The sequence below is a fragment of the Python bivittatus genome, unplaced genomic scaffold, assembly GCF_059951505.1.
Source record: "Python bivittatus isolate LINGU-HERP-01145 unplaced genomic scaffold, Pbiv_v1 ctg000840_np1212, whole genome shotgun sequence".
NCBI lineage: Eukaryota > Metazoa > Chordata > Lepidosauria > Squamata > Pythonidae > Python > Python bivittatus.
The window spans coordinates 31833903-31853622 of record NW_028277113.1 but is presented as its reverse complement, the minus strand read 5'-3'; the positions used below and the strand labels follow the sequence as shown (position 1 = coordinate 31853622).

At 36.5% G+C, this 19720-nt stretch overlaps 1 protein-coding gene across 1 annotated transcript in view; it reads left to right on the top strand.

Moving 5' to 3' along the window:
* The window catches only part of MTCL1 (microtubule crosslinking factor 1), a 119351-nt gene that overhangs the window by 63302 nt on the left and 36329 nt on the right, over nucleotides 1–19720 (top strand). The window contains 2 exon segments of the mRNA XM_088130690.1: nucleotides 7721–9046; nucleotides 9903–10058. Of these exon segments, the coding sequence (XP_087986816.1) occupies nucleotides 7721–9046; nucleotides 9903–10058 (1482 nt within the window).

The following is a 19720-nucleotide window of genomic DNA, read 5'->3' as shown; positions in this document are numbered from 1 at the left end:
TGACCTTAATTATAATGTAGCCAATGCATGGGACTTTCATTTGCAGATTTTACAATATTAGCTTGTTATTCTCATGCTGCTTAATAGCCTCTCTCCCTACCAAAGTTTATCACTCTTTTAGTTAGCATGCAGTTTGGCAACTACTGTATACTTATGTAATGTTTATTTATGAATCCACACAATACTGTAGGCTAGGGGCATGAAAAGATTGAAGAATACTAAACAAATTAAACTTACCCAGATTTAATCTAAGTTGTCAAATATCAATCATATTTGCTGTAATTAAAATGTGTGCTGTGGAACTTGTTTCAAATGTGTTTGCAAATATTACCACATGCTTCTTTCCATTTTGCTCTTTGCCTCTCTATCTCTCATGTACAGACAAGCACGCAGCAGGACTTCCTAAATTTTGGGGGCTGGTGGCATGAGCAGAACATATTGTGGGCAGGAAACGGTTATATCATGTTTGTTCATTCATATATGGCTGCCGTGGGGATATAACTGATTACAAAATTCAGATTTATTAGAATGCTATCTGCTACCACTTCAAGCTGTGTCCTCACAGGTTGCTCCCTATCATATCTGTTTCCCTTTCCTTTTTGTCTGCACAGATATTGCAGTGGGCTCCAAACTGCCCATCATTTCTATCTTCAAAAAAAAGCTTAGGGAGTCCATTTGGTCATTAATGAAAATAAAGGTGATGCTAGAAGTTTTGTTTTACAGCATACTGGCACCCCATTTTTGTTATTTAAAAGAGGGGGGTAATGTAAACATCAGGTGGAACAAGAAACCTGCTACATACTAAGGAAAATCCCATGGACATGTTGATGCTCCAGAAGCACATTAGGGATTCCAGCCAACCCAGGATATTAGATTGTTCAATACCGCTCTTCAGGCATTTTGGAAGCCAACCACAGACTATTTAGGTTCAGGAGATGTAGAGACAAGTATATTGCTTCAGCTTTCCTGTGCTAAGCCTCCAAAAAATGATAGAAGAAACTCACCACTAGGTATGTAGCCTTTTATACATTGTTGCCTTTTATACATGGACAGCAACATGAGAAATGGGGTTCTTATTGCCCTCCCCAACATCCTATAAAATATTCCTGCTTTATACTGTACAACATATGAAGAAAATTAAGAAATGCAGGAAATTGTTTTTAGACTGCAATCTTACACATACTTATATGAGAATAAATCTTATTAAATCCAAACAGACTTTTTTCTAAATAGACAAATATAAGATTTTGCTGTAAAATTATAAACTTTATTACACAATCATGGAATCTGAATGACATTTAACTAAGCTCAGTGGTAGGTCTGTAGGAGGAGTCAAACCAGTCAGTCTCATGAAATCAGCATTGTCCTAGCCCATTTGTACATGCGTTGCAACATTGCACGCACACCTAAAAGGAATGGAGCTTGTGGCACAACAGCATGACATTGTTTTCATAATTTTACTGATAGCAGCAGGAACTGTGGGTACCCATGATTAAGATAGATAGATAGATAGATAGATAGATAGATAGATAGATAGATAGATAGATAGATAGATAGCTACCAGTTTACATACCATTATGGTTTTTTAAAAGTTTTGCTGGTAAAAATGGAACAATTTACCAAGTGATATATTAACAGTACAGATAGCTTCTAAGCAGTTTCACTGATAATTTTAAAATTGGTTAAGAGGTTATTGCACAAGGGTATTTTCTATTATTAATTTGTTGAGTTTTAATATCCAAAGACTTATTAAATACATTACATTCTTCTGAAGACAGTTTTCTATTTATTAAGCACTTTTTTCCTTTTGATTTTTTAAAACTTTCTGTGAATATCCAAAATGAGAAAAAAAATCTTAAAAAATATATTACAGATGTAAAACTGAAAATGATAATGCAGTAATTCATAACTGAGACAGAATTCATACATATATGGACATCTACATTTTAAGAACTTCACAGTGCAAATAGTGAGCTAAACAGGTAAATAATAGCTAAATTATTTCATATCAATAGAAAAAAATAAAATACAAGACAGTAAATAAAGTCAAAAATTATTTAAAACTTAGTTTGCCCTCTTCCTTTGAGCCAATTCTGATGCCCACATAATTTGAAACTACATATCCCAGAATTCAAAGGAGACTGAAGCCTCAACATGTCTGGTGATTGCCAGATTAAAAAAAGTGAAACTGAACTAATGAGATTCATGATATTCTAAAACAAAATCCTTTTTAATAGTTATGCATTTTATTGGATTGAGTTTTTATTAACATTGCTTATTTAACTTCAGTGCGATTGGATTTGCATTTTTTTCTTACGCATTTCCATTTGGCATACCATGTCCATAAAGTATTATAACATATGTATAAATTATTTTTATATGCAGTAAGAATTATTTTGAATGTTTGGCTTCATATCTGAGACAGTAATTTAGGTCTTGTTTTCTTTGTTACTATTTATATATTTATCTTCCTGATTTTGTAGGAATAGCTCTCCCCCCCCCGCCCCCCCAGTATGGCAGTCAAAATATTTAGACATTCTGTGCCTTTGAGTCAGTCTTGACTCCTGGCCACTACAAGGACAAGTCTGTGCAGTTTTCTTGGCAATATTTTTTGAAAGTGTTTTGCCATTGCTTCGTTCCTAGGACTGATAGTAACTGGCCTAAAGTCACCCAGCTGGCTTCATGCCTAAGGCAGGACTAGAATTCACAGTTTCCTAGTTTCCAGTCCAGTACACCAAACTGGCTCTCTGAAAAACATGCCAGAAAGCTATTTCTAAAATGATGTCTCCAAAGTACCCTTTTTTGTAGTTTACTTATCAATTGTTCATGAATTTCTCCTTATTCAAAAGACTGCTTTTTACACCTTTTGGAAACTGCTTTCTTGACAAAAATTATTCTTTTGATGCCAAATTTCAGTAAATTCAGTGAATGATAACAGAAACCAATGTTTATTCAAAATATATATATATATATATATATATATATATATATATATATATATATATATCACTTTAAAATGTTACCTTGGTTTTTATTTCTGTTTAATACCCACATTTCCCCCCCCACACACACACAAATAACATGCAGCCTCTTAGATTATGAAGTATCTTGGTGCTCTCTAAGCTTGGTTGTTTGCTTGCAGATGTTTCATTACCCAACTAGGTAACATCAGTGCGAGTGAGTGTGGGGTTTGCTCCCTGTTTATGTACAGTTTTGGTGGGGGTGTGGTTTTCTCCTTGGTAGTTCCTTGATTAGAGTAGTGTTTTCTGCTTGATTGTTTGCCTGGTGTTAATCCCTGCTTGTTGTTGTTGTTTAGTCGTTAAGTCGTGTCCGACTCTTCGTGACCCCATGAACCATATTGCGCCAGGCCTTCCTGTCCTTCACTGCCTCCCTGAGTTTGCTCAGTTTCATGCTCATTGCTTCAGTGATGCTATCTAACCATCTCATCCTCTGCAGTCCTCTTCTCCTTTTGCCTTCAATCTTTCCCAGCATCAGGGTCTTCTCCAAAGAGATCTCTCTTCGCATTAGGTGACCAAAGTATCTGAGCTTGAGCTTCATTATCGATCCTTCCAATGAGCAATCAGGGTTGATTTCCTTTAAGATTGACTGGTTTGACCTCCTAGCAGTCCAGGGGACTCTCAAGAGTCTTCTCCAGCACCATAGTTCAAAGGCATCAATTCTTCGGCGCTCAGCCTTCTTTATGGTCCAGCTCTCACAGCCATACATTACTACTGGAAAAACCATAGCTTTGACTATGCGGATCTTTGTCGGCAAGGTGATGTCTCTGCTTTTTAATATGCTATCTAGGCTTGCCATAGCTTTCCTCCCAAGGAGCAAGCGTCTTTTAATTTCATGGCTGCAGTCTCCGTCTGCGGTGATCTTGGAGCCCAAATAAATGAAGTCTGATACTGCTTCCATTTCTACCCCTTCTATTTGCCAGGAATTGATGGGTCCAGATGCCATGATCTTAGTTTTTTTAATGTTGAGTTTCAAGCCAGCTTTTGCACTCTCCTCTTTCACCCTCATCAAGAGGCTCTTTAGTTCTTCACTTTCTGCCATTAGGGTGGTATCGTCTGCATATCTGAGGTTGTTGATGATTCTCCCTGCAATCTTAATTCCGGCTTGTGATTCTTCCAGCCTGGCATTTCTCATGACGTACTCTGCATATAGGTTAAATAAGCAGGGTGACAGTATACAGCCTTGTCATACACCTTTCCCTATTTTGAACCAATCGGTTGTTCCATGACCAGTTCTAACTGTTGCTTCTTGGCCCGCATACAGATTTCTCAGGAGACAGGTAAGATGGTCTGGTACTCCCATCTCTTTAAGAATTTGCCACAGTTTGTTGTGATCCACACAATCAAAGGCTTTTGCATAGTCAATGAAGCAGAAGTAGATATTTTTCTGGAACTCTCGTGCTTTCTCCATGATCCAGCAAATGTTGGCGATTTGATCTCTAGTTCCTCTGCCTCTTCGAAACCCAGCTTGTACATCCAGTAGTTCTCAGTTCATGTATTGCTGAAGCCTAGCTTGTAGGATTTTGAGCATGACCTTGCTAGCATGTGAAATGAGTGCAACTGTGCAATAGTTTGAGCATTCTTTGGCATTGCCCTTCTTTGGAATTGGAACGTAAACTGACCTTTTCCAATCCCATGGCCACTGTTGCGTTTTCCAAACTTGCTGGCATATTGAGTGCAGCACTTTAACACCATCGTCTTTTAGTATTTTAAATAACTCAGCTGGAATACTGTCATCTCCACTAGCTTTGTTGTTAGCAATGCTTCCTAAGGCCCACTTGACTTCACTCTCTTGGATGTCTGGCTCAAGGTCAGTGATCACACCAGCGTGGACATCAGGGACATTAAGATCTTTCTTGTATAGTTCTTCCGTGTATTCTTGCCACCTCTTCTTAATCTCTTCTGCTTCTGTTAGGTCCCTGCCTTTTTTGTCCTTTATCATGCCATCTTTGCACTAAATGTTCCTTTCATATCTCCAATTTTCTTGTAGAGATCTCTAGTCTTCCCCATTCTATTGTTTTCCTCGATTTCTTTGCATTGTTCATTTAAGAAGGCCTTCTTATCTCTCCTTGCTATTCTCTGGAAATCTGTATTCAATTGCTTATATCTTTCCCTTTCACCCTTGCTTTTCTCATTCCTTCTTTCCACAGCTATTTGTAAAGCCTCATCAGACAGCCATTTTGCTTTCTTGTATTTCTTTTTCTTTGGGATGGTTTTAGTTGCTGCCTCCTGTACAATGTTACGGACCTCCGTCCATAGTTCTTCAGGCACTCTGTCTACCAAATCTAATCCTCTAAATCTATTAATCACCTTCACTGTGTACTCACAAGGAATATGATCTAAGTCATACCTGAGTGGTCTAGTGGTTTTCCCTACATTCTTCAATTTAAGCCTAAATTTTGCAGTAAGAAGCTCATGATCTGAGCCACAGTCAGCTCCTGGTCTTGTTTTTGCTTTCTGTATAGAGCTTCTCCATCTTTGGCTGCAAAGTATATAATCAATCTGGTTTCGGTATTGACCATCTGGTGATGTCCATGTGTAGAGTCGTCTCTTGTGTTGTTGGAAAAGAGTGTTTGCTCTGACTAGCTTGTTCTCTTGACAGAACTCTATTAGCCTTTTCCCTGCTTCATTTTGTACTCCAAGGCCAAACTTGCCTGTTATTCCGATTACTCCTTGACTTCCTACTTTAGCATTCCAATCCCCTATGATGAAAAGGACATCTTTTTTTGGTGCTAGTTCTAGAAGGTGTTGTAGGTCTTCATAGAAGTGGTCAACTTCAGCTTCTTCAGCATCAGTGGTTGGGGCATAGACCTGGATGACTGTGATATTGAATGGTTTGCCTTGGATACGCACTGAGATCATTCTGTCGTTTTTGAGGTTGTACCCCATTACTGCCTTTCCCACTCTCTTACTGACTATGAGTGCAACTCCATTTCTTCTAAAGGTTTCTTGCCCACAGTAGTAGATATAGTGGTCACCCAAATTAAATTCACCCATTCCCGTCCATTTCAGTTCGCTGATTCCCAAGATGTCGATGTTCAATCTTGTCATCTCATGTTTGACTACATCCAGCTTGCCTTGGTTCATAGATCTTACATTCCAGGTACCTATACAATATTGTTCTTTACAGCATCGGACCTTCTTTTCGCTTCCAGATACATCCACAGCTGAATGTCCTTTTGGCTTTGGCCCAGCCGCTTCACTCTTTCTGGAGCTACTTGGAATTGCCCTCCGCTCTTCCCCAGTAGCATATTGGACACCTTCCGACCTGAGGGGCTCATCTTCCGGCGTCATATCTTTTAGCCTTTTAACATTGTCCATGGGGTTTTCTTGGCAAGGATACTGGAGTGGGTTGCCATTTCCTTCTCCAATGGACCACATTTTGTCAGAACTCTCTGTCATGACCTGTCCGTCTTGGGTGGCCCTGCACGGTATAGCTCATGGCTTCACGGAGTTACGCAAGCCCCTTCGCCACGACAAGGCAGTGATCCATGAAGGGGTAATCCCTGCTTATCTGGGTGTTAATAGTGATGACATTATAGTGATGTATGGTACTGATATCAAAAACATCTCAGAAACAACCAACAGACTATTACAACCACATGGCATCCCCATAGCACAGAAACCAACTGAAGCCCTCCAGAACACCTTAAGTAAACCAAAAGACCCAGTAGCCCAGGAAGAATGAACTGGGGTCATTTACAACATACAGTTAAGGACAGTAACAGTCACTATGTAGGACAGATAGGTAGAAGACTAACAGAGTGCATCCATGAACACCAGCTAACAGTCAGAAGACACAATGAAAACTTAATCTCACAACACATGGACAGACTCAACCAAAGTTCAACTGGAAAACTCTGAGCATCCTAGGCCAAGCTAAATCCAAAAATGCTAGGGAATTCCTGGAAGCTTGGCACTCAGACGAATCAGCCATCAATAGACACATAGAAATAAACCGTATTTACACACCATTCAAAAGAGGCAACAAAAAAACTAAGAAACAAAAAGACCAGAACCCATCCTCTCCAACACCTAGATAAGCAGGGATTAACACCAGGCAAACAAACAAGCAGAAAACAACACCCTAATCAAGGAACTACCAAGGAGAAAACCACACCCCCATCAAAACTGGCAGTTACCTGGGTAATGAAATGTCTGCAAGCAAACAACCAGGCTCAGAGAGCACCAAGAACTCCACAGTTCAACCCTGAGCTACATATATTCTCTTCTGTTGGAGATTACACATAGTTTTTTTTAAAAAGGGCGCAATTTTATTGTTCATCTAATTTGTAACTTGTTTTTCCTGGAATGAGAACTTACTTTGTGGAAAGGAAACTAAAAGTATATATTCTGAAATGTAAAAAAGAGTTCAATTTTTACATTATTGCTTTTTCCTTAATTTAAAAGTGTGCAATGTTTGTATTGTAACTATTGTTTTCTGGAAATTTATAACAAGATTTTTTTTACCCAACATTTAACCAGCAATTCCTTTACTGAATTCTATAGAGCACTTGTGTGCATACACACACACACACACACTAGCCTTCCCTAATTTTGTGTCCTTTTATACCCATGGTGGAGTTGAAATCTAACATAACAGGAAGCTACCAGGTTAGAAAAAGCTGCTTTACAGAGTTATGGGCAGAACATGTTTGCCTTTTTCCTCCTTTTGTCTTCATATTTGTTGCTTTTATTGGCAGGAAGACAGTGCTGATTTGAAGTGCCAGCTTCAGTTTGCCAAAGAGGAAGCAGTATTGATGCGTAAAAAGATGGCCAAGCTAAGCAGGGAGAAAGATGAACTAGAACAAGAACTTCAAAAGTACAAGTCCATCTATGGGGATGTGGAAAGTCCTCTCCCCATTGGAGAAGCTGGAGGACCACCCAGCACAAGAGAAGCTGAACTGAAGCTTCGTTTAAAACTGGTGGAAGAAGAAGCTAACATATTGGGCAGAAAGTTAGTGGAACTAGAGGTAGAAAACAGAGGTATTAAGGCTGAAATGGAAGATATGAGATGCCAGTATGAAAGAGTATGTCTTAGCCAGGAACGTATTTCAAGCATTCCTACCTCACCTTATGGTGATCCTGTGGAATCAGCTGCAGAGTTGCGCCATCATTTGCAGTTTGTAGAAGAAGAAGCAGAACTGCTTAGGAGATCAATCTCTGAAATTGAAGATCACAATAAGCAGTTAACAAATGAATTAAATAAATTCAAGGTTGACCCTGGACAAGAATCTGGTTGGTTTGATGAAAATGCATCCAAATGCAGTGGATCCTTACAAGAAGAACTGAAATCAGCCCGGATGCAAATCAATGAATTGAGTGGAAAAGTGATGAAACTCCAGTATGAAAATCGTGTATTGTTATCTAATGTGCAGCGCTATGATCTTGCCTCTCACCTAGGATTGCGGACATCCAGCCCCAGGGATAGTGATGCTGAGAGTGAGACAGGAAAGAAAGAGTATGACAGTGAAGAAAGTCATCTACCTCAACCAAGGAGAGAAGGACCCATTGGGGGTGAAAGTGATTCTGAAGATTTATATGAAAAGACATCAGGTTTTGGGAGTGGGAAGCAGTCAGAAATTAGTAACCTGTATTCCACTGAATTAACAAGGGCCAAAGAGAATTCAGACTCTTTGATCAATATCAGGTGTGAGGCTGAAAGGCTTGAAAGAGCTATGGAACATCTTATCATTGATACAGACAATTTAATATATGAAACAAAAGTCCACATAAATAGCAGTGCTTCCTCTGAACAAATTTTTAAAAAAGATGAAGAAGAAAAAGGGAGCAAGAATGAACCAGAACTTTTAAACACTATTAATTCAAGGATGAAACACTTTCAGAAAGAACTGCAAACCTTCTTGGAGAAGGTTGACAACATTGGGGCTGGCTTCAAAGAACAACTGGAAGATCTTTCCCCTCTTCCTCACCTTACAGAGTCCTCTAGTTTTCTATCTACAATGACATCCATCTCTCGAGATTCACCCATTGGAAACCAAGGAAAGGAATTAATTATAGATTTCCAGGTAGGTGGACTTCTTGCTTCCTTTAATATTTTGTTAGTCTTTCTTGCTGCATTCTGGTGCTAATTTCACCTGTGTTTGTTTTGTTATGATTTTGAAAAGTAAAGTGTAAAACTTGTAAATTCTTCTTTTTAACTCTCTGCTATTTTGGTACAGAGGCTGTTCCTTGTGACAAAAAGGCTACTAGAAACAAACAGCATCTGAGTTTTTTGTTGTTTATTATATTGGATGCTATATTTTATTACTGTTTTGTTATGATATGTAACAAAACACATATGCACATACTTTTCTCTTACACTTCTAATACGAAATGTATTTTCAAAAGGACTTGCCAAAAATAAAAATCCAAAATGAAATATTCTTAAAAAGCCTGCTTTTAGTTCTTTCACATAAGCAAGGGGTGAGCAAAAAGGCATTATAACCAGCAAAAGACTGCCTTTCATAATGCATTTCCCCATATTTATACTGTCACAGCTGCCATACTGAATAGGAATTTTTCTGCACAGCACAAGTAAGATTGGAAGAGCCTTGTATCCCCATATGCTCCATAACTTATATGCTTGCTGTTGGTTTGACTCATGCATCCCCATTGCATGCGCCTCATAACCAGTATTTGCATTCTTTCCCCTCTCTCTTTTTTGCTTTTCAGATGTTTCAGCCCATTATTTTGCTCATCCTTATTTTAGTTCTATTCTCTTCACTTGCTTATGCCACTGCATTTAAGTTGATTTTTCTGTTCACGCTTTTTTTTGTCTTGTAGTTTTTTCAATTGCCTACCTTATCCATTTTTTTTTTGTTTTTTTTAATCTCCTCCGGTCCTGATTTTTTATGTTATAATCCCCACCCATGCACCTAACAGTCCAAACAAAAGGATCAGATGGAATGGCAGCGCAGCCAAGACCATGGAGATGAGAAAGAGATTCATCAACAACGAGGCACCACCGAACCACATGGCAGAACTGATGGAGACCTTAAATTCTACAGGCCAGGAAACAAGAATTGTTTCAGTCTAGAGGTTAGCACAGCTGAATAAAAATTCCTTGAAAGGGAGCAGTACTTGTTTGTCATAGAAGCTAAGGCAAAGTGGAGGGAATAATTCATATGAGCCACTACAATTTGCATTTAACTATACAATCTCCACCTATTTTTTTAATGAAATGGAAATCTATTTTTAGTATTTTTCTCATGATAACCATCACCAATACAGGTAGTCCTCATTTAGCGACTGACTCATTTGGCAACTGTTTGCAATTTTAACGGTGATGAAAAAGTAACTGTGCCAGTCCTTGCATTTATGACTTTCACAAGTCTGTAGGAAAACTGAAGGAAGATCATAAGCACATTCAGAGTTTTACTTAGTGACCATTTCACTTAAAGATTGCGTTGCTGGTCTCAATTGTGGTTGCTAAACGAGGACTACCTATATAGCTATAATACATCTGGAAATAAAGAGCCAGAATTTCATGCGTGAAACTAGAAAGATACATTTATATTACCATGTTTCATATGGCTCTGGAAAATCCTTGGAAGTTAAATTTTATGTTTCAGCATTCTAATAGACTCTGATGCTTTCACAGTTATAATGCATCCCTTTGTGATTCCCAGAAACTAGAAAAGAAGTTCCATTAACTTTTGTACTTTTTTTTAATATAATCTAAAATATTTATAAGTGATTTTGATTTTATGGACAAGATCCCACATCCTTTTATGAATAAGATCTCTCAGAATGTATATAAATAGCGCTCATAGTTTATATCAGCCATTCTTAACCCCACTCTCTCCACATGGGTTGGACCTCAGCTGCCACAATTTCAAACCAGCATGCACAATTGCTACACTGTTTTAGAGGTTAAATGGACATTGAAATCGAACCCAACTGGAGTGACAGTAAATTGTGCAAAAAGCTATTGTATGTTCACCTCTTCCATTGTTTTGGATCAGAACAACAGCCTTCAACACACAGAGCTCCATGGCCACTTTGAAGGCACAGAATTGTTAGACCTTATTTTAGTCATATATGTTATATTAAGAATTGCCATAAGAATTAGAAAAATAATCTTTCTTATAATGTCTGGTTGATAATGTGGCCTAGAACTAGCCAGATTTGAATGTTTAGCTGTGGATGATTGCAAATGTACATTGTGGAACAGTATTCGCCTCATTTTGCAAAATGTACAGTCTTATAACCTGTATTGAAGTGATTCTATATCTTTACATCAGAAACCACAATTAATAGTCTTAACTGGAAATGATTGACTGGAAAGCAATGATTTCATTAATCCAGCTGTTTCCTAAAGTAAATTTTCAATATTCTAATAATTTTTAATGGGGAATTAATGTACACTTAATTTTTTATATTTTGAAGCAGCATTTTTAAATAAAAAGTCTATCTGAGGCAAGACAACTTTGTGAATTCAACATTTGATTTGCTAGCCATTAAGTGCATTATAAATTGACTTTTTAGATTGAGCAAGGAGTTAGATTAGAGGTGCAGGGGAGCAAAAAATGTAGCATTCTCATTTGCATATATGCAAGTCTTGGATTGATTGATTGGTTGATTTAATTGTGATTCAGCTATGCCCAAGTTGAATGAACAAGATATATCCTTGAGAAAAACAGAACATTGATATTAGCAGAAATATCATGCTTTGGAAGCACGTTGATGAGCTAAATGGTCTAGGTTATTAAAAAGCATGTTCTCATAAATTTTTCTAAGGTCCAAGACTGCCTACTTGGTACTAGATTCCCTCTTCATGGAAGAAAAACATGCAAATTGTCCCAAAAGCAAAAACTTATGTTTTCAAAAGAAATAGTCGGTTTATTCAAAAGATTTTTGCTCAAATGCAGGAAAGGATTACTAACTTGTTATGGTGTGGTGGCTTCAATAGCTTTAGTGATCCTGATAGTAATGCAGATGGGAGTAGGAGTTCCAAGTAGGGTCATGCTTGCTGATAGAATGAAAAAGTGGTGTAACTTTAACAGTAATCCATAATAAGGGGAAGGACTGCTAGAGTTGTGGAGGTATGAGGGAAGATAATGCAGCTAAAAGAAGGAATCAAACTCAGAGGAAGACAGTGGCAAATGATTTCTGTATAGTTGCCAAGAAAATTGTATGGACATGGCTGAAACATTTAGACAGGTTTATGTGATAGATGAAGAGACCCCAAGTAGAAAGACATTCATTTTCACAAACAGAGCTAGAGATGATAACATGGTCAGATCAAATCTGTAAAGAAATCTGGTCAGTGATGGAAGAGGAATTTCTCATTTTACAAGGAGAGATGCAACTGGTACATGGAATATGAGAAGAATGAACGAAGAAAAACTTAACTTCCTTGAAGTGAAAATGTTTTTGGAATAAGTGAACAGGGCCATTTTAACTCAGTTAATATAATATGTATCAGAGTATGAGGCCACACAAATGAGTAGAATGGCAATGATACTCCAAAAAGATAGCAGGTATGTGCTTAGCTATAACCTAATAAATGTGTCATTGAACATTAATGTTATACAAGAATATGCAATTATTACAGAGGCAGTGGTGAAAAACACTGAAGAATTACTGAGCGCAAAATCAAGAAGTGCTAAATACAATATCAGGAAACAATATAGTACTACAAACGGGTGACTGGAATGTAAAAGTTAGAGAAACTGAGAAATCTGGAATTACAGGAGAATTGGATTGAGTAAAATATAATAATGGAGAAGGTTAACAGAGTTTTGTAATTTTTTGTTTATTGAAGCATCAGTTTCAAGCCACATAAATGCAGACTTTACACATGGACATTACTGGATATTCAACATTAGAATAAAATGTAATACATAATAGGAAAGAGAACATAGAGAAGTGCAATCCAGTCAACCATAGCACTCTGAAGTACAGATTATAGAACAGATCATATGTACAGATGCCAAATATATGAATTAAAGAGAGTAAGGGTGTGAGCAAGATTTGACTTGGAGGAAATACACTCATCCGTGCAAGAAACAGATTTAGTGTGCTATGCAGAAAAGAAGCTCAGGAGCTATAGAAAGAACAAGAGACATCATAAAAACTAAGTGGAAAATGTGTTATTAAAATTCCAAAGAAAAGATTCAGCTAATTTTCAAAACAAACTATTATAAGAGCCAAAGTAAGATGTGAAATGATGCATTGCAATTGAACACGTCTACATCACATCAAGACAAAGAAAAAAGAAGGAACAGAATTTAAATAAAGAATGTCAACAAATGAGAAAATAAAGGAAAATGAGAGATGTTTTTAAGAAGAGAATTCATGGGAAAAGTCACAGTTAAGGTAGATCTAGTACTCATGGAAGAGATCTAATAGAGGCAAATGAAATTAAAGAAAGATGGAAAGGCTATACTGAAGCTCTTTACAAATTAGGTTACAGAATCATAGAGCAATTTGTAGAGATATAATATATGAATGAACCTTCTTCCTAGAAAATGAGATATGACAGGCAATAGACCAGCTGTCAAACAAGAAAGCGCCAGGATCAGATGAAATACCCATTGAACTATTTAAAGCTGCAGGAGAAAAAGCAGTTAAAGTGCTAACAGCTGAGAGAGCAAATTCTCACACTGTCACAAGCAAATAGTCTTAGACCAGATAAGCTGATGTAGAAGATGCAGATTGGAATAACTGGATTCATTGAAAGGTATACCCAGACACAGACATCTTTGCCAATTCTGTTTGCAATACACACATAAGCCTGGGACTCCTAGCATGCATTCTAATGTTCCCAAATCACCTACTGATTTTTCAGACTCTGATAGAGAGGGAGCCAGGTTAGACAACGGGGGGAAACAATGGGTTTATTGCTTAGATACAAACCAGCATTCACAGGATACTTATGGACAATAATGGATACTGACTAAACTGTACCAGAAATATTCTTTCCCTACCTGCTTCTGATCCTCCTGGATGGATAATTCTTATCTGAGGAGTATTTCTGATTACAAAGTCAGAACCTTCCCCAACATAGATGTCTCTGGAGAAGATGGAGATTTCTCCTCCCTACCCTCTCTGGGCTCTTTGAACAGGAGAAAGGGAGGACGGAGTAGAGGTTCCTTTCCCTTCAGAGGATAGAAGAGAGAAGAGCTCTTCAGCCTCAGTAGAGATCTTGAGAAAATAAATAATCACAGTTCTTCCTGGGATGTGTGACAGCAAATTCCCAGATAGTTACAAGCAAACAGTCTGATATCAGATCAACCATTACCAAACAAGAGACAGATGGAAACTATCCTTCTTGCCTGAGAGTGGCTTCTAGCCTGATACAATGCAGTCAGGAGAAAAAGGCATAAGAATTTGAACTTCACTATTCTTCAAATAGGGCTTGCATTAGATATATTGCAATTACTTTGTTTCAGTAAATCTACTTACCAGAGCTTTGGTGTCCTTGGAAGTCTATTTTTTCAGTTTCTGAGAAAAGTCTGACAATAGCTCTATGACAACAAATACAGAATAAAGACTCTTGTCTGGAGATTTGAAAAGATTAGTGTATATTCTCATACCAAAGGCAGAAATGCAAGAGAATGTGCACATTACTGAATCATTGCAGTAATTGTTTGCATAAGCAAAGTTTTGTTTAAAATCTTACAAAGAAGAATAAATTCATGCACGGATAATGATAAAGGAAGAAAATACAAGTGAACATTAGTTTTATTAGGCCCAAAAATAAAGGTAGACCGTATGCTGGAAGAGTGGAGGTTACCTTTCTGCAAAAGGTAATGACAAAATTAGATCATGAAGTATAAGGATATTTCTGTGGCAATAACGATCAAGGAGTGGTCTTTCCAGTTAAAATATAATGCTACAAAAGCTGGACATAGAGGGAAAACAAAAAAAAGGAAATAAGACCATTTCAGATTATGAACCTGGAGAAGATTACTAAGAGCATCACAAGCTGCAAGAAGAATCAATCAGTCTTGGAACAATGAAACTATTTTATTCAGATGATAATTAGCAAGAAGAAACTCACACTTTGTGTATCTGATGCAAAAGGATTATAGCAGAAAGAAACAACTATGCTTGGCAAGGTTGAGGGAAGTTGAAGGAGGAGATAATGGACAGGATCAAGGTGATGATAGGAATGTCTTTGGAAAAACTACAATGTGTTTTTTGTTTTTTTTTGTCTGCGCTCAGTCATTGCTGACCCTGCAGTGACTGCTTGGACGAGTCCTTGCAGTTTTCAAGGCAGTTGTTTTTCGGAAGTAGTTTGCCAGAGCCTCCTTCCTAGAGCAGAGCCCAGCTGGCGAGTGCAGGAGGCGGGGTTTCCGTTGCTTCGCACAAATAAAAATGGCAAATATTTGTCTGTGCAGTCATTAAAAGTTGAGCCTGACATGATGGCCCTAAGTAGTATAAACCAAGGAACTATAACGTATATATTAAGAAGTTTTAATTTTGGTTACAGTGTAATTTCAGTGCTTACAGCAAGAATCCACTATATAGTTTCCTCGTATTAAGCTCATGAAACACAATGGAACATATTTCTGATCTGAACATGCACAGGATCAGACTGCATGTAACTGAAATGCTCTTCTATACAGAGTTCAATAGATCTGCAGTTTGTTCATGTATCGGCATAATAAAATTAAGTAACTATAACCTTTCAAGAGGAAGTGCAAGGTTCAGTTATGCTGTGCAAATCAGATAAAGGTTGGATAGCATCTGTAACTAAGATGTTCAAATTAATTAAGCATTGCTAAAGCATAAACCAGACTCCTCTGGCTAAAAAAATAGATATTCACAATTTCTAATATTCTTTGCCATTCAAACCCACTGACAGGATGTCAGTGAAATGAATCATCAGGTTTAAAAATTGTCACTATTATTTAATGTCCTTCCCCCTTTAATTTTGTTTTAACATTAGCTTATGAAAATTAGAAATTCACATCAGCTTTGGCTGCCTTAGCTCTGTCTAATCTTCTCCCTTTAATTTTGTTTTAACATTAGTTTATGAAATTCAGAAATTCACATCAGCTTTGGCTGCCTAGCTCTGTCTAATCTTTTCTGCTTTAAGATTAAGGAATTAAAAACTACAGAGAGCAAGAAGGACAGAATGCTGCAGACATTTTAAATAATGAATTAATTTCTTATATACTGCCATTTAGGACTTCTTTCATCTATTTAATTCTAATCTAATAAATTAAATTCTTCTGTAGTAGGCATTGGCTTTGCTTCTTTATTTCTTTTAAAATAAACCTGTGGATCTGTTCCTGTTTGGGACTGCTGTATTTCCCCCATACTGTATACAAACACCTAATGTATCAATAAAGAAAGAGAGAGCAAGAGAGACGCTTACAAAACATCACTTGCTGTATTTTTTTCTTTTACTTAGAGTAGATATGCAGCACTCAGACCTGTTTTTTGCATCTCCCAGAGCTACTAGGGATGCTGTTGAATTTCAATAGCAAATTACAAAAAGCATGATTTCCAATGTGAGAAAAGATTTTTTTTAAAAAAAGCCATAATCCAGAACTCTCAAAATTCCCTCTTACATGTGTGATCAGCCATGAGAATATAAAAAATGTATGGGGATGGAAGAATTAATCTTCCCCATGTATAGGGTCCCAATCCAAACTAAGGTCCTGCATATTCACTTAAAAGCCACGTTAGAGAAATTTTGCGCAATGCTATGAGCACTTTGTAGAATTTCAATAGCACCACATTATTGCCTGAAATTTCACAGTCTTATATAAGATAAATAAATTGGTTTTTAATTTAATCTTGTAGCTCCATTAGAAGCCATTTAAGCATACTGCAAGTATTCTGATGCCTGTGTGCACTACTGATGATTACCGCTTAAGGATAAAGTAAAATAAGATTGTTGCAGATTACACAATTAATGTAATGTGAACCTTAACTATAATCATCATCTCAGACCATATTAGTTGTTCCATTAAATCAGATCAGAATGGCAGAAATGAACATTTAACTCCTTATTTTTTTGGATAGAAATATTTTATTATTGATTTCTTAGTGATTGTCTAGCTTTATTATTATTGAAAAGACTGTTGGTCTCGTAAATTTCAATTGAATTTCTAATTTCTGTATCATTAACATTGACATTTGTTTTTGTAAAAATTTAATTGTGTATTCAAAGTCTCATCCAATGGATTGTTTCTCATCTCAATCTCTTTGTTTTTGATTTCATCTAAAATCAGTTGCATCTTCTCTTGTTTCTTTCTCTTCAACTGGGCATTATACTGAATGAAATAACCTCTCATGTAAGCCTTGCTAGCATCCCAAACAGTCTGTGTGTTAGTGCCTTTATTCATATTCAATTGAAAAAACTTATCTTTTTTTTACAAGTATCTACTATTTCATTTTTCCGTAAAATTGTCTCATTCAGTCTCCATCGAAATGTACTCTTTTTCCCTTTAATAGTCAACTTAACAGGATTATGGTCTGGGAAAGTCTTAGGTAATATTTCAACTTTAGTAACCTCCGTCATCAAAATTTTAGAAATTAAAAACATATCTATTCGAGAAAAGGACTTAAATCTCTCAGGGTAAAATGTATATTCCTTGGAATTTCCATTTAAAAGTCTCCAAATATCTTGTAAATCCAACATGTCTTTCAAATGTTTGGGGTAGTTTTCCTTGTTTAAGTCTCAGCCCCTTTGGGGACTGTTTGTCTTCCATTGGAGAAATCACTCCATTCCAATCACCCATAAGGCACCAATTCTCATATTGTAAGTCCATCAATTTATCCATCAAATTTTTATAAAATATCCCTTTATCAACATTTGGGGCATACAGTCCAACAACTAGTGTTTTGACCCCTTGTATACTAATTTCAACTGCCACATATCTTCCTCCATCATCAGTCAAAATCAGTTGTGGTTTCAATTTTGATTGTATGTACAAAACAACTCCTTTAGTCTTTTTTGGTCCAGCCGATATAAATTCTTCTCCAATTTGTTTCCGAACCAAGTACTTAATATCTTTTTTACAAATATGTGTCTCTTGCAAACAGATTATATCCAAATTCAGTTTCTTTAAAAAATAAAAAAAAAATCTTTTTTTTTTGAGGAGCATTTGCTCCATTTATATTCCAAGTTAAGTATTTGTAATCCATAAGTATATTTATATTAGAGTCTTTTATGATCCACTCCAGAAGCCCCAAGTCGACACACTGGTTTCGATGTCTTCTGTAGTCTTTTCTTTTTATCTTCTATTTCTTAATGGGTATTGCAAAAGTCTGCCTTATATTTTTCCAAAAAGGCTTCTGCCTTTAAAATAGAATTTATTCTGAATCTTTGCTCTTTATACTTATACAATGGTCAATGTTGGCAGCAGTGTGGAACATTTTTTGTGGCTTAATGCAGTCCCAGTTAAAAATTTAAGAAAAAAATTCCTCCTATTCAAATGCTACTTTCTGTTGTACACTATCTTTAAATCGAATGTGACAGATTAATTACAGACAACATAAGTCTACTGTCTTGCATTCTATTAGTCTCATTCCTTTAAATTGCTACTATTGTTCAAACAGCATTAGCACTTATTAGTGTAAAGTGTTATTAGGATGTATTTATGTCAGCTCTTGGGTTAAATACATGCTGCAAGGGAAACTGATCGTTTTAAAATGCCTCAAATAAAATACTTCCTTTTATTTCTTAAAAACAATAATTCAGCCACTTTGATAAAGAGGAGATAAATGCACGTGGAGAAGCTTGTGCAGTTAATTACTTATGAATACAGGTGGGATGTTTCATCCATCAGGTGGGAGAACATCCTTTCTAAATCTATAATAGGAACAGATTGCCAGATCAAAGAATTTCATTGTCTCCCAATTCCATGCTTGATAGGCTTATTCCAGACTGGAGTCCTGCACGCTTTATTTACAGCAAATAAACACAATTTGGTAATTAATGTAACGTTGCTTGAGCCATAGTGTTACTTCACTCAGTCCAGTGTCTTGTAAATAGCATGGAATACTGTGTAATCTCTATCTATTTAACTTTTTTAAAAGTCTGATTAAAATAAAAGATGGGCTAAAATAGTTGTTTTTAGGCTAATAAACTGGAACTATTTCTCAAGCTACCCCAACATTTTATACACATAAAAGAAAATTCTAAATTCTAATAGTTGTTAGAATACATGTTAATTAGCTCAAATGAGAGCTCTATTTGAGTATTTCCTTCTTAAAAAGTATTCGTATCTAGATCTTCTACAGAATAAGAAAGCAGACCAGAGATATCTTGTCCATAAGTTGGGGTGAAAAAGTTTTCTTTTTTTAAGCAGAAAAAATGTGGAAATCCAATTCTTTTCTAAGTACATTTTTTGCTAGATGGCTGTCTTAAGTTTATGGGACTGAAAAGACAGTTTTTAATAAACAAAATTTTGAATTAGGTAATAAATGCAAGAAAGCATTGCAATAAAAACATCAATAACGCATTTGTTATTTAATGTAATTGAAAAAAATAAGTAAAAAATGGTCCTTGTATAAGGACCAATCCAGGAACTCTAAATACAACAGCATTTTCATCTGACTGATTGCAGATAGATAATAGAAAGCTTTCATGTATGAAATTAGCCAACAGGATGAAGAGACTGAGATATGCATTGTTCCTTTTTACCTCTTCCAACTCTCCAAATGTGTTGATGCTGGGCTAAGCAGTCACCTGTTATAAGAGATGGAAGACAGAAAGCTGTGCAAGTATTGCTGCC